Below are 15,894 nucleotides of genomic sequence, written 5' to 3' on the forward strand. Positions count from 1 at the left end.
CTAAGCTAGCCGTTTCACATCCGTTACACTGTGCTCAAAACAACTGTTAATTCGGAACTGCAAAATCTGACTTTAGTGAGTTCAAGACATCTGGAAACTTAGGAAAAACGAGCTACGACTGGGAAAATAGGTTTTGAACTTCCATCCAACTCGGAATTGTAAATCGGGAACTCGGGCCTCTTTCTTGAGCTACGACCTGAAGATTACTCACGTCATCATGATCCAACCATTTTTCCCCCTGAGTTTCCAGTTGTCTTGAAAGCACCATAAATCCAGACAGACTGGAATGACAGACTTTGATAACAAAATTTGCCCACGAAGGACCGCCACGCCACCTTCCTGTTCACAACAATGCTGCTGCATAAATGACGTAATATGCATACTGTAGCTAAGAAAGTAATATTATGTGTCTCACCCTGATAATTGGGTCTATTTTCACCTCTTAATTTCACCTACTGTTCTGACTTTTTTTATTTAACTAGGCAAGTCAGTTAAGAACAAATTATTATTTACAATGACAGCCAATAAATATTTCACTGTGGTTGTGCTCTTCATTGACTGCACTGAAGCTCCTCTGTAATTTCAAAGTCTGGGGTTATGTCTCGACAGAATATCAACAACTGTGCCGTTTCGTGGGCATCCCTGCTCTCATCCAGGGCCAAGGAGAAATAGGTAACATCCTTTACCTTGTCTCTCAATTGCTGTTCCATATTCTCTGCGATGTCTCCAACATGCCGTGTCACTGTTCGTCTTGACAGGGAAACATTTTCAAACAGCTCTTTCTTGTCGGGGCAAAGTATTGCTGCAGAGTCAAATGGCTTGCTATGTTTAGAAATGTTGTGGGACAGTACATAGCTAGCTCTCACAATTCCGTTGTTTGCTGAATGCAGTTTTGTGAAATGTCCTTGCTGCTTTTGCAACTGAGAAAGCAACTCTTTCGATGCATTTGCCCTCTGCTCAGAAGACTTATTCCTATATTTCTCTGCATGCTTCGTCTGGAAATGGCTGGACAAATTGTAGTCTTTCAAGACAGCGATGCTCTCTTTGCACACTAAGTACACAGCTTTCCCTGATACCTTAATACATAAATAGTTCGATGTCCACTCTTGCTGGAGGAACACCCTACATTCATTGTCTACTTTCCTTTTCTTTAAAATCTTTGAAAAACATTTTTTGGCGCAATTTCGAGCTAGCTACTATTTAAAACTGTGACTGTCAGCCTGTCAGTCACTATCTGTCCTCGTGCAGTTGTTAGTTATACGTGCCTTCAAAATAAATGTCCCCCAGGCGGTGGGAGTTAAATCATTGCATAAAGGCGAGTATTCATTTGGCTTTTAATTTGAATAACAAATACATTTTTTCAAAACTTTTCAATCTCAAATTCTTTATGTGATCTGAGCATAATTCCACAGGCCACATTGAATCAAGTCGCAGGTCGCATATTGCCCCGGGCAGGCCTTTGCCCAGGCCTGCCTCATGCCATAGTTTGTACATCTCAATTGTCAGTAGAAACCACATTTGTTTAAGCAAGTCAGCCATCTCAGCTATGTTTTTTTTAGTAAATGTGGCTGAATGAACTGTTTTGCTGCCAGACAAGGCTCCACTGATAGCCAGGTGTAGCAGTGGTAAAGTGTTGGGACTGCTGTTGGGCCCTAACAGTTTGTGGGCACCGTTTGTCACCTTTATAGTGCAATTAATGTATTGTTTAGTGTTGTGTTGTGTGTAGTGGCTTTGCTGGCATGCATCTAACATATTATTTGTTTTGCCTCACCAAGATTTACATGCTAAAAATGCCACTGACCACCATAATGACAGTTACTTGAATCTGTCTTATTGTGAGGTCAATAACTCTGATAAATACATCATAGGCAATAAACATATTGTTTTTAATAAAATAAATTATAGTAGTAGCAAGCTATCAAAGTTGACATCCAGTCTTCAGCAGCATACCACCCTGCATCCCACTGCTAGCTTGCTTCTCAAGCTAAGCAGAGTTGGTCCTGGTCAGTCCCTGGATGGGAGTCTGATGGAAGTGGTGTTGTAGGGATGGTAAGAAGCACTCTTTCATCTAGACTAAAAAAATATCCCAATACCCTAGGGGAGTGATTGTGGACATGGCCCTGTGTAGGCAGCTGTCTTTTGGATGGGATGATAAACGGGTGTCCTGACTCTCTGTGCTCACTAAAGATCCCATGACATTTATCGTAAGAGTGTCCTGGCTAAATTCCCAGTCTGGCCTTCATGGCCACCTAGCCATCCCCAGTTTACAAGTAGCTCATTCATCCTCCTGTAACTATTCCCCAGGTTGTTGCTGTAAATGAGAATGTGTTCTCAGTCAATTTACCTGGTAAAATAAGGGTTAAATAAAAAATAGCTTCATGCTCTCCTTCTCAAATTGAACAGAATATAGGCTATTTTAGGGATTAGGCCTAATCAACAACAAACAATTCTGAAGAAGCATTTGAACTGCCACCGTAGACTACACAGTCAATGGTTAGGCAGAATACGACAACGTTATTGATCAGCAAGAGCAGAGCAGGCAGGGGCTCAGGGTTGGAACATCCATTGCAGTGTGTAATGCAGCCTAGTTGTATTTACCAGCCTCTATCTTGGAAATATAACTTTGCACTGTGCTTCTCCAAGCATGCACTTCGTGGCTTTAGGCTATGAATCACTTGATTGAGACCACACCAATCAATAGCCTATAGGCGCAATTGATATTGCGGCCCAGTACAGAATCAGAGGGGCAGCACCAGGCACACAGCCATAGATAGCCTAAAAAGCAACTCATTGTAAACGCTGAGAAAAATCGACATTTCATCAATTACAAATTACATGACCCTCCCTTGGACTAGATTTAAAAAATAATACTACTAAACCCTCCCCTTGACTGAAAAGGAAAAAGCATGACCCTCCCCCATTTTCCTAACGGTAACCATTCGGTAAATTTCGATCCATCTCTTAGGGTTGGCGAAAAGTCACTTAGAAGTGGCGTGTTTTTAGGCAGACCCTCGCCTCTCCCTTCCCCCCCTTTGCGTGTGCGTGTGCGATTCTGGCAGCGTAACATCTGTGCGTACGCGGTCGTGATTGTGTTGTGAAGATGGCGGAGGGAGAGACAGAGAAGGAATATGCCACAAGAAAAGCTATCGAGCGGCTCCGAGAACGGTTCCAGGAATTGTCTACAACACTTAAAGAAAGCCCGGAATCGCCGTCGGACGCCTCTTTGCGTTTCTGCCAGGAATTCTGCCAGGTCCGCATGTTTTTCCAACTACCCATCCTAGCTAGTTTGCAGCCTTCCATCCAGCTTCCTGGCTGATGATGCGCGTGTACGTTAGCTACAACAATGTAGCTAGCTAGCTAGCTCGCGCTAGCCACATCAGAACAGATATATAAACACACACCATTACTCCCTGTTTTACCGTTTGATTATTGTAGTTAGTAAAATATATACATTCGTTTTTTCCGATATGTAGTTTAATCTATTACTTTGGCATGATATCTTATCATCACTCATTTTCCCCTGCTAGTTGACGTTAGCTAGCTGCTAGATGAATGTTGGCTAGTTAGCTAGTTGATCAGGCTCCTTCATGCTGAGAAGAGCTAGCTTGGTTTTTGTGCGGATTTGCATTCAAATGCACCGGTGTTTTAGGTTTGCACGACACGAAACGAATTTCATCCATGTAAATGTGCATATTTAAAATAGAAATTAAGGCAAATTAACGTTTTTCCATTCGTCCATTGTGTTAGTGGATCAATATTGAGTGTGCCTGTAAAAGTCTAATGTATAGGCCTGGCCTACCAAATACCTAAGTAGTATTTATTTTCATGCAACTCATAGGTTAACTACGTGTGTAAGGTTTTAATTGTTAGAAAAACAATTATTAACTCATCAGCCTGTCAGTTGGTAGGTTTATTCGGTTCTGTGTATTGTATGACAAACCTGCTGGGCCTTGTTTGAAACCCCCCCAGTGCGAAGTGATGCATTTATTGATTTATTTTACCAGGTAAGTTGACTGAGAACTCGTTCTTATTTACAGCAACGACATGGGGAATAGTTACGGGGGGATGAATGAGCCAATTGGAAGCTGGGGATGATTATGTTAGTGATGATGCATGATGCACAATCTCAAACTATCAGGTCAAATTTGGAGATAAAACTGCAATGGTGATTAATCATCTGACACAGATTAGTAACAATATACACATAAGATAGCCTTGTACCATATGTTTTCTTACTAAGAAATGGTATTTAGACAGTTGCAGAAAAAATACTTAGTCACTTCAAGATTGTGTGTTATCAAGTGTTTATTTATTATTTTTTACATGTGCTGTGCAATGTATTGAAATACCATGTTACATTTAGCAATAGCCACACTTTGATGGCCTAGCTACAATTTGAAAGGGCGGTTATATGTGAATGCTTCCATACAGCTTATAGGCAGTGTTAATAAGCAGGGTTTCCCAAACTCGGTCCAGGGTTCTCACCTGGGTGCACGGTTTTTACCCTATCACTACACAGCTGATTCAAATAACCAACTCATTGTCAAGCTTTGATTATTTGAATCAGTTGCATAGTGCTAGGGTGAAAACTAAAATGTGCAGGACCGAGTTGGTGAAACCCTGATGTAAAGCATAGTACAGAGAATTTTGGACCAACCTTGGTGATACTTTCTCAATTCCCGACATGGAAGACAATACATATTCTAAAGTTATATATTTAGTTGCAGGGGTTTTGTTTTAAAATTGAGAAAATTCTTAAAAAAAAAAAAAAAAAAAGTTTGCTCCATGAAGTAATCCAACAGCAATGTGTACGCCGCCATCGTGTCTATTTCAACTCTTCTCACATTGATTGAGACAGGTGGGTGTCCACTCCAAAGTGCTTCATGTCATGATTACATTAGTCTCTCTCGATCAATGAGAAGATTTTTAAATAGACAATATGGCGGCGTACACATTGTTGGATTACTTCATGGAGCAAAGAATTCATTGAATTTAATAGCGGAGCCTCTTCTAAATTCAAATTAACCCACTGCAACTAGACATGGACATTTAGCAGACGTGTTGTCTTCCAAGTCAGGAAGTTAGAAAGTATTTTTTCTGCGCAAAGGTTGGTCAAATTCTCTGTGCTATGCTTTACACTATCTACCTTATAACAACTGTATGGAAACGTTCACATATCGCCACCTTTTCAAAGTGTAACTATAGAAGAGCCACACTCATTTGCGCAGAGATTAGGCTTCCCCTTGAATGGGAGAAGGGATGACGGACAAGGAAAAGATTGTCAGTACTTGTAGTATTCAAGCTTGTCTCACTCAACTGAATATTAGGCCTGCATCCTACATGGTTAGCCTACTCACTACTCGGTGTGGTTTAGCCTATTATAGGTTACTACATGGCTTCCAATTGGCCCTCACTATAGCCTTGATTCAGCAGCCCCACTTATAGAATTTAAAGCAGCATCCCGTATACTGCTCGTCTAGCAGTGGTGGAAAAAGTACCCAATTGTCATACTTAAGTAAATGTAAAGAAATCTTTAATAGAAAATGACTCAAGTAAAGGTCACCCAGTAAAATTTTACTTGAGTAAAAGTATTTGGTTTTAAATATACTTAAGTATCAAAAGTAAAATTATAATAATTTCATATTCCTTCTATTAAGCAAACCAGACTGCACCATTTTCTCTTTTTTTTTAAATGTATGGATAGCCAGGGGCACACTCCAACATTCAGACATAATTTACAAACAAAGCATGTGTGTTTAGTGAGTCCGCCAGATCAGAGGCACTAGGGATGACCAGGGATGTTCTGTTGCTAAGTGCGTGAATTGGACCATTTTCCTGTCCTAAGCATTAAAATGTTCTGAGTACTTTTGGGTGTCAAGCAAAACATATGGATTAAAAAGTACAATATTTTCTTAATGAATGTAGTAAGAGTAGTCAAATATAAATAGTCAACTACAGATACCCCCAAAAATAACTTAAGTAGTATTTTAAAGTGTTTTTTACTTACGTACTTTACACCATTGTCGTCTAGCTATGTTGGTTCATCTTACTTTTTTAATCACAGTAATAAAGAGGTTGTTAGCAGTCCAACAGTCTTCATTACATTGGTGATTGACATAAATATTCCTACCAGGAGACTGCACTAGGAATCGTATTATTAGCTGTTCTCAATGTTATATTTTAATGGAATGTAGCGTAATTTACCTAGAAGGACTAATAATTATTGCAATTGTGCAATTACACTTTGTATGGTAATTGTTAAGGAGTTAGCTAGTTGAAGAAATACATTAATTTAATAGCAGGCACTAATCAGCTTGCCATGCTTTTGTTTGCAGATCCTTGTGGAACATGCAGGTCGATGGAAGGCTGAGGAGGAGCCGCTGCCTTTACTGGAGGTGTACACAGTGGCCATACTCAGTTATGCAAAGGCCATCACCTGTCTCTCCTCCGAATGTGAAAACGTGCCACTCGTACTTGAAAACCTAGGACTGTGAGTACTCAAAGATAAAACGTCAATATCTGATTTACATGCATGAATGCTTCATGGAACCAGCTGTGCAGTTTTTCAGATGGTAGTAGGCCTATGTTATTAAATGACAGTGAGCATTCCATTTTTATTAGCGCAAGTGACCAATACAACTGTACATTGCCCCACTAATTTGACAAGATAAATAAATTAGGCTTCGTGTATATGAGCTGCGGCAGAAGGGGGTAGTGCTCCTTTAATTTTACAACTGTAGCATCATTAGCATGAACCAAAACAAACTCATTGAATGACCCTGTTTTACTTGCAGGAGCTGTGTGGAGCTCCTGCTCTCATTGCCTGAGAGTGTCCCTGGTGCCTTATGGGAGGAGTTCCAGTCCTGTGTCAAGGTTAGTCTCCAGTGCTGCTCTATTTTTCTTCGAACAGCAATGTTTGTAATGAGCCTATTATGCCAATTATCTTTTGAAAAAGAATGACTAGGTGACCCAATCAAAGTAAAAAATATATGATATGTGCATGCATTGAAACATGCACATATCACCCTGTTTGACATAATTAGTTAATCTAGGCCTATGTTTTGAAAAGTTTAGTTTTTTTGTTGTGCATAGCTCTAAAGTATTAAGTTATATGCTCTCCTTTACAGTCGGCACACAGCCTTCTGCAAAAACATGGGAACACACAGCTTCACATGCTATCAGCTATGGCACAGGAGCCTGGCGTGTGGACCAACACCACTTTGTGCAGCATTCTGTCTAATGAGATGCCTGAAATTGACAGAGGTTAGTTTTAACCTACCTGTGTAGTTTTTTGTTGCAAGAACACATGAGATGACTGATTTTTAAATGTTGTGGTGACTGCTCAGTAGTGTTATTTGTAATCGTGTTCCCTTTTTCTACTCCCCAGTTCATGAGTTCCTGCAAATGGAAGGTCCCACACTCCTTAATATGCGAATAAAGCACCTTATCAAACAGAATCGAGCAGAGAAAGCAGCTGTCTTAGCGAAGATGTGCTCAGAGTATCCAGAGTATGAAGGAAAGGGGAACTTCAAGCAGACGTACCTTGTTTGCCTGTGTATGACAAAAACACAAGAACAACTCATGCAAGAGGTGAGTGGATAGCATTTTTTACATCAAGTCGTTTAACAGACTAGTGCATTCAAAAAGGAGGTTGAACAAGGGCTTGTCTTTTTAAATTTTTTAAATGTAATTTTTATATATAAACATTTGAGTCATTTAGCAGACACTCTTATCCAGAGTGACTTACAGTAGTGAGTGCATACATTTTCGTGCTGGTCCCCAGTGGGAATCGAACCCACAGCCCTGGTGTTGCGAGCCCCATGCTCTACCAACTGAGCCAAACTGATGGAGTTTTGATGAAGAAATGAAATGACAAACTCCAGTTGGATAATGATGAATGAAAATAACCCTGATGGAAAATCAACTGTGGGTGACTGTAGAATACCATAATTATGACATGTTATCTCTGGGTCAGATCATGCAGGTAGACTGTAAGGATGGATTGGAGATGATTTGTAACCTGGAGTCGGATGGGGATGAAAAAGGAGCCCTTTGTTTGTGCTCTGCATTCCTTGAGCGGCAGCTTCTCCAGGGAGATGTGTATTGTGCCTGGTGAGTATTGCCCTCTAATTTCCATTTTCCACTTGCTTTGTTTAATGTGGATGTGACGTAATTTGTATTTATTTAGTTATTTTTTTCCGTGGGGTGGGGTGTAACAGGTACAATATACATTTCTCTAAATGTTTTTCTTGAAATTATATGAAAGGTACATAAATACTAAGTATGGATCATTATGATCATTATGATCATATTACAGAGTTAGAAAAGTAATAATACATTTAGTATGTAAAGGAGACAAAAATAAGTGAGCCAACCTCCTAATGGATGTCGTATGTCGACGACAAACTTATCTCTTGTAAAGCCCTTCATGTGTGACAGACCAATGATGATACACTTTTCTTTTTACAGGGAGCTCACACTATTCTGGAGCAAGCTTTTAATGCGGTCAGAGTCTTCAGCTGATGCATTTCTTGGTGAATGCAGAAAGTTGGTTCTGCTTTCCAGGAGCGTCTGTCATATCCTCTTCCTCATCAAGGTTATCCAATCGGAGGTGAAATTCTTGAATGTGTAAAATTTTATAGGTTACTGCTTGTATATACCATGTAACGATTTATATTCTCATGACTGACTTTGGCTTTATTTTTTCTCAGGTTGGAGAAGTGGGACTGCCGGTGTGCATTGAAATGTGCATTCAAGCTCTACAAATGGCATCCAGTGACAACACGGACAGCAGGACCACCATCTGCAAAACTATTTCCTGCCTTTTGCCCACTGATTTTGAGGTGAAACGGGCATGCCAACTAACAGAGTTCCTCTTTCAGCCAACTGTGGACTCATATTATGCTGTTGAAGCACTCTATAATGAACCTGATGAAAAGCTTGAGGACGAGAATCTTCCAGTACCCAACTCACTACGCTGTGAGTTACTGTTGGCCTTGAAGACACAGTGGCCTTTTGATCCAGAGTTCTGGGACTGGAGAACCTTGAAGCGCAATTGTTTGGCATTGATGGGTGAGGAGGGATCCATTGTGTCATCTATCGACACTCTCAATGACGCAGATGAGGGACTTGAGGATGATGCAGCAGAAAAAGGTCCAGAATTCAAAGACCTTGAGGACTTTATTTTGAATACTACAAATGAATTGAATGAAATTGCAGATGAAAAAGAGAAAAATAGGGAAGCTAAGAAATTAAGGGAGAAAGGGTTTGTATCTGCAAGATTTAGGAATTGGCGAGCCTATATGCAGTATTGTGTTCTATGTGATAAAGAGTTCCTTGGCCACAGGATAGTCCGCCATGCACAGAAGCATTTTAAAGATGGGGTCTACACCTGTCCAATTTGTGCTGACAGCTTTGACACTAAGGAGATTCTTGAGCCACATGTAGCATCCCACGTGAAGCAGTCTTGCAAAGAGCGACTTGCTGCTATGAAAGCAACAAGGAAATTGCCCAAGCCAACACAATCTACCAGTAGTCATTGTAATAATTTTAAAGACGGAGCTGTGGTGAAGCTTGAGGCAGAGACCATTGTCAGTCCAAATGATGCTCATTCTCTGGATGGAAATTGCAACAGTGCTGAAACGGTCAAAGTCAGTCCTCCAAAGCCTGTACAAACTAAGGTCAGTCCTCAAAAGCCTGTACCAACTAGATATGAAGCAGAATTTACTGAGGATTGTGTCTGCCCTGTTACATACTGTCAGAAGGTATTCAAGTTTTTTCGGAGTCTTGTAACGCATGTAAAAGCCCACAAAAATGACGAGGAAGCAACACGTTTTCTGGAGATACAACGACAGAAGGTTGTGTGTCAGTATTGCCGTCGGCAGTTTGTGAATTCCAGACATCTCAATGATCATTTGCAAATGCACTGTGGCGCTAAGCCATACTATTGCATACAGCTGAATTGCACAGCCAGCTTTCACTGCAATTCGGAACTTCTCATGCACAAAAAACAACACACTGACTTTAAGTCACAGTGTATGTTTCCTAATTGTGGAAGGATTTTCAACGAGGCCTACCTGTTGTATGATCATGAGGCACAACATTACCTTACATTCACTTGCAAAATAGCTAATTGTGGGAATATTTTCTATTCACAGTCCCAGCTAAATTTGCATCAGCAGAACCATGACACTAATGAAATGCCCGTCGCAAGTGAGAACAATCCTATACCTGAAATAGAACCTTCCACCCAGTGCTCCGCTAGGCAAGAGGAAACCTGCTCTGCCTCTGTCAATCTAGATCAGAAGACGGCACAGGATTATGTGACGGAAGAAGTGGTTAAATCAGGTTCGTCAACAGTTCCTGAGAACCCAAAATGCCCAATGAAAATAAAACATTCAGTCGAGAGTATGTTGAGCAGTTCTGTTGTCAATCCCAGAAAGGAGTTTCGGAAGTGTTATGTTCCACTGATCAAAACTAAGCTGGGATTGGAGAATGCAAAACTATCTCCTGTCGTCCCACGCCAAGAAATGATAGCAAATCATGTGGATCCCCAATATCACTGTGGAACAAATCCTTTGAAAGGGTGCCCAAAAGAGGAGCAGAATAACAGACCAACTGAAGCTGTTCAGAAAGTGTTACCACAGGCCTTTCCTCCACGAGAAATTAAGAGTGAACCCCCATTTATTCTACATCCATATCAAAACACTCCTGCAATAACTGGTAGAGATGAGGATGAGTATAGTTGTCCACTTGAAGCATGTGACCGCAAATACAGTACCTCCAAAAGTCTCTCCCGACATGTAAAGAAAAACCATCCAGACATTTTTGAAGACTGGAAACTGGCAAAGAAGTACAAGAAAGTTGTCAAAATAACTTCGAGAAAGGTTCCATCAGTGAACAAGACTTCACAGGACCCAGAGAACAAAACATTACTTCATCAAGCACCACTATGCAGCAATAGTGGATTACAGCAGTTTGAATATCCGGTGGCATGTTCAAATTTACCTGTAATTTGCCCCGTTTGGGAAACCCCCCCAAACCAGACTGGTCTAATGCAGTCCGAGATGGGTGACTCATGGACATCTACATTGAACGATTGCTATGCAGAGGTCTTCCATCTGAATGAATACCCCAATAAGAGCATAACTCCTTGGCAATCAGAACCGTATCAACTGTTGGAAAGGGGCAGAGAACATACACCAGCAAATATGCATGATAGTGCCATCCAACCCATTAAATCAGAGTCAAGTCTGATGAATCAGATGTCGGAATATGTGTCAAGCTCTCTTATGCTGGATAATGGAGGACAACACTATGGGATAACTAATTCTGGGGATAATGTTGATGTTTCCCTAATGGGAAAAAACTATTCCAGTATGTCTGGCCAAGAAAGTAACAATTTGTCAGCTGGAGGTTCCCATGCTTCATATGTCCCAAATGAATATGTCCTTAATTCAAGGGCATCAATAGACATTCCAAGCAATGCAGTGAGCCATGATGGCCAAGTAGCACCAAGAAACACAGTGGAGATGACCAACATGGAGGATGTAACTCATCTTACATCACCCAATTATGAGAATCAGATGAGCAGCTCTGTAGATGAAATGCTTCTTAGTCCGCATGCTTCTATCCAAAAAGATTTATCGTACAACGAGGACACTCATGCAGAACCTGAAGCTATCCCTGCAGACGAGAAGATTGCTGATCATGAGACACAGAAAGTAAAACGCTGCAGACTCAGCAAGAGAACGAAATGGCCTGCTATCATAAAGGATGGCAAAGTCATCTGCCGAAGATGCTTTAGAGAATTCTCAAGCACAAAGTCTCTCGGAGGTCATCTTTCAAAACGCTCCCAGTGCAAGCCATTAGTTGAAATGGACTTAACGGCTGATTTGCCTATGTCATTTCTCGACTTTCTCAATGACCCAAATGTTCCTGAAACTGGATCAATATACAACATACTAAATGGTGAATTCCCACAGGAAGGTGTTGGTAATCCCTCCACGCCAAATCCTTCTAATTTGTCACAAAAGGAAACCCAAAAACCACTGGATTCTCAATCATCAAACACTTTTCCTTCAGTTTCGGCCGGTAGACAATCCAAACTCAGCCCAAATAAAACAGTGTGGATAGAATTGAAAGAGTCAAAGAATTATGCTGGCAGTCAGCAGGATGGGGAGTCAAAAGGCAGTCTTGCTGAAAAAAGGTCAAGTGCAACTTCCTTTGCGGCATGTCAAGATGACAAGGTTATAGAAATTCAAAATGCCCTACAAATGTTGGATTTAGTTGAAGCTGCACATGAGAAAAGTTTGCAGGAAACTTGTTCCTCAAAGTACAGTGGCAGCCAAAGCAATGCAATCTCAAGCTATAATGTCATGCAAAAAGATAATGTTCAAAACACGACAACAAAAACGATTGTCAAGAAGGAAGACCAGAATCGTGACAATGGCCCCAAGCCGTTCAAGTGTGAAATGGATTATTGTGAATATGGGTTCATGACAAAAGAGGCATTATTCAGACACCTTGGTAGAGTTCATGATTACACCATTGAGATGATTGAGGAACTCAAGAAAACCCCAGTCAAATTCTCTCCATATCCTTGTTACATTTGCCCAAAAACATTTACCAGAACCACAGGCCTAAGAATTCACTATGAAAAAGTCCACCACCTGACGCAGGCAGAGATGAACAAGTTAAAGGTCGGAAATCGCAAAAAAAGGTCAAGCAACCCCAATATTGAAACAGAGGTAGAGAGTAGTCATGGAACTGGATCTGCAGTTGTGTCAACTTTCATCAAACAAGAGCCAATTGATATTGACACTGGCTGTTCAATTCAAAGCACAAATCAAGACGGCCATGCACAATCCTCTGAGATCATTACAGCTGGAGATGCAGTTCAAGAGGATTCCATGCATCAATTAACAGTTGAGAGAGTGCAATCACCACAAGATACCTTGGATGACTTGGACAAGTCATTTTACGAATTAGAATCACCATCAAAGACCAGATATACCAAGAATGAGACATTAATGACAGCCTCACAAATTAACCACACTCCAGTGTTGAAGCAAAAATTAGGTCAAGGTGACACTGCGGAAAGGCCAGCTGCACGTTCCGATGCTAGATCTTTTAGCCATGCAACAGAGGTGGCATCCAGCCAGGCTGTGAAACCCTCACCAGAAAAAGCAAGTTGTTCAAAAAACACAATATCCAAAGATGAGGTTCATTTCCAAAGGAAAGAAAAGGTTCAGAAAAGGTTGGGGCTTCAACTGTGTGACGCTGACAATTCTTTCAGCCCATATAGGCCCTACCGTTGTGTTCATGAAGGATGCGCTGCAGCCTTTACCATCCAGCAAAATCTGATCCTTCACTCCAGGGCTATGCATCAGTCATCCCTTCCCTTGTCTTCAGGAGACCTTGATACTGTAAAGGCTGTCACTGGTGAACAAGCTGCTGAAGTGGAGAATAATGAAATCCGATGTCAAGTGAAAGACTGTTCAAGGATATTTCCAGGGATTACAACCTTGGTGCAGCATTACCTATTGCTTCATAAATTCACTCGAGATAAAACCACTGCTATGATGTCAAGCCTCAATATCGGGACATTCCAGTGTGACCGGTCAGAATGTACACTCTCCTTCACCTCTGTGGAGAAATACATTGACCACATCAAAAACTTTCACAAGGAAATAAACATCTCTGAGAGAGGCAGTGTGGATCAGACTTTCAAGTGTGGGTATGATGGCTGTGACCGGGTCTACACTACAAAGTCAAACCTCCTTCGTCATGAGATGAAAAAGCATAATTTAATTTATATTCCCAGAACACAGCAACAGAGAACAACATGCGTCAAGCCCAACAATGGCAAAGAGAACAATGAAAACGCAGTCAAATTGAACAAGAAGAACACTAAGAAAGATGACGGATCGCTCGACCACTGGACTAACTTTGGAAAACCCTCTCTGAAATCTATGGATGAGGCATCTGCCATCTGCACCCAAAAATTATCTTTGCAATATCCATGCATGATAAAAGGCTGCGACACTGTTGAACGGACTGAACGGAATATATTCAAACATTACACCACACATGGCCTCACCGAGAAATATATAGAGGATCAGAGAAGCCAGTTTATGTTCTGTAAAAAGTACCCACGCTCAAGAGTCAAAGATGCAAACAAATCCGAGGGTATGTCAACAGACTCCTCTGAGGAGTCGGACCCTGACGAGGATGAGCCTGAGACTTCAGAGACCAACTGTCAGAGGCAAGAAGTGTTGGATGGTGATATTCAAGCAGAGGCTAAACTTTCAACTGATGAGATTTCTGAATCCCAGTATTTTACTTCAGAGGTCAAAAAGAGGGGTTGCCCCCGAAAATCAGAGCGGAGAGCATTAGCTTGTCCGGACAGAAGGTTGACTCTGAGAAATCGGCCGGCAGATAAAGTTCACCAGTTGACAGAGGCTTCGGACCAGGGCTCCACTGCTTCTCAAGAGGAAGAAAGCAAGGGCGGTGTTGCACTGGACAGTTTCCCGAAGTTCCTGGATACTTCACCACCGACCCACACTCCCAAAAGAAAAATTAGTGGAGGTTCAAGGAGTGAGTTGCCATTAAAACGACAGCGTACCCTTAAGCAGAAGACCGCTAATATTATGTCCGCAACACCTGATGAAGTTATTGGAGCCTGTCAAAACCTTGTAGACTTCAGAAATCCTCAAAATCTTCAATCCGTGAACAATGTGAAGATTGTAATGGACAAAACCTTTTCCAACGGTGCTGATCTTTTGCTAAAGCAACTTCAAGATATGCGACCCATGGTTATAATACAAAAGTGGCTTTATAGTTGATGGATTGCTCACAGCCTGATGCTTTTATTTTCGACTAACTCAGGATTAGAAAAGTAACATGCTGCAAACAGATCTGTTAATATTGTATCAGATATCCAATGGTAAACAGTTTTGACCATTAGACAATTGAAGATGGAGTATTTTCTACTTATGACATGTTATTGTTGATTTTAAGTTTGGATAATGTATGTTACTCATATAAGAACCAGGTAATCTGTAGGGAACATAGACTTTAGAACATGTTTGTATTTATTAGGCTTCTAGTACTAAAATTGTTTTTTGCTAAATTGATAATTTTAAGGAAAAACAAAAGTTTTTATATATCCCTATGGGATTTTATTTTTTGTTTGTATTTATTTTATTTTTAAACACTATCTGTAATATTTACATGTCTTCCACAAAGTGTTCAATAAAATGTAACTGTTTGCTTTTATAAAAGTTGATGTACAGAACTTTGTTTTGCAAGTTATTTATTTACATTCAGTCATTATTATAAAGCAACTCTGTGGAGAGCCGATTTGGTGTCAAATGTAGCAGCTGGTTTTAAGACGCATCAAGTTCAAGACAGCCATAACCCTTACTGAATCCATAAGAGCTGACGTTTAATTTGTCATGGATGTATTTATTCAGTCACACCTGTATTAGTTTGAACCCTGACGCATTTTGGTGTAATTTTGTTATTTTACTATCAACCTCTTGTCTCATAAACTAGCAGCCTCTACATGGTTTTCAGCGTGTTATTGTTATTAAGTTGTGGGCCAAATTGGGCGATCCTCTCCCCCTATCGGTCTCCTTGCAACCTGTTCAAGTTCCGCAATATATTGCAACTCACTGTTGGAAAATTGCGAGCAACATATCCCAACCGGCCGGCAGATGGCGTTATTATTCATTTTACGTCTTGTCATCAATGGCAAACGATGTAAAAATGAATAACAGCGCCATCTGACGGCCGGTTGGGATATGTTGCTCACAATTTACGCAGTTCATTTGTTTGGTTTTTAAAACAAAATAACTCTTAGACAGTTCACGCTTGTTTGTTGGCTTGTTT

General features: G+C 40.8%; 1 protein-coding gene and 1 non-coding gene across 2 annotated transcripts; one reads left to right on the forward strand and one right to left on the reverse strand.

The window, feature by feature from the left end:
* The first annotated feature begins 2,947 nt into the window (after positions 1-2,947).
* LOC110498129 (zinc finger protein 292) lies at positions 2,948-15,298 on the forward strand. Its single transcript, XM_021574730.2, has 8 exons — positions 2,948-3,250; positions 6,336-6,490; positions 6,795-6,873; positions 7,128-7,263; positions 7,388-7,590; positions 7,976-8,112; positions 8,470-8,611; positions 8,712-15,298. The coding sequence occupies exons 1-8, from the start codon at positions 3,101-3,103 to the stop codon at positions 14,844-14,846; spliced, it is 7,137 nt and encodes a 2,378-aa protein (XP_021430405.2). The 5' UTR covers positions 2,948-3,100; the 3' UTR covers positions 14,847-15,298.
* trnaa-cgc lies at positions 7,774-7,843 on the reverse strand. Its single transcript has one exon. It is a non-coding gene; the product is annotated as a tRNA-Ala (tRNA).
* Positions 15,299-15,894: the final 596 nt, after the last annotated feature.

The sequence above is a fragment of the Oncorhynchus mykiss genome, chromosome 19 (genome assembly GCF_013265735.2).
Source record: "Oncorhynchus mykiss isolate Arlee chromosome 19, USDA_OmykA_1.1, whole genome shotgun sequence".
Classification (NCBI taxonomy): Eukaryota; Metazoa; Chordata; class Actinopteri; order Salmoniformes; family Salmonidae; genus Oncorhynchus; species Oncorhynchus mykiss.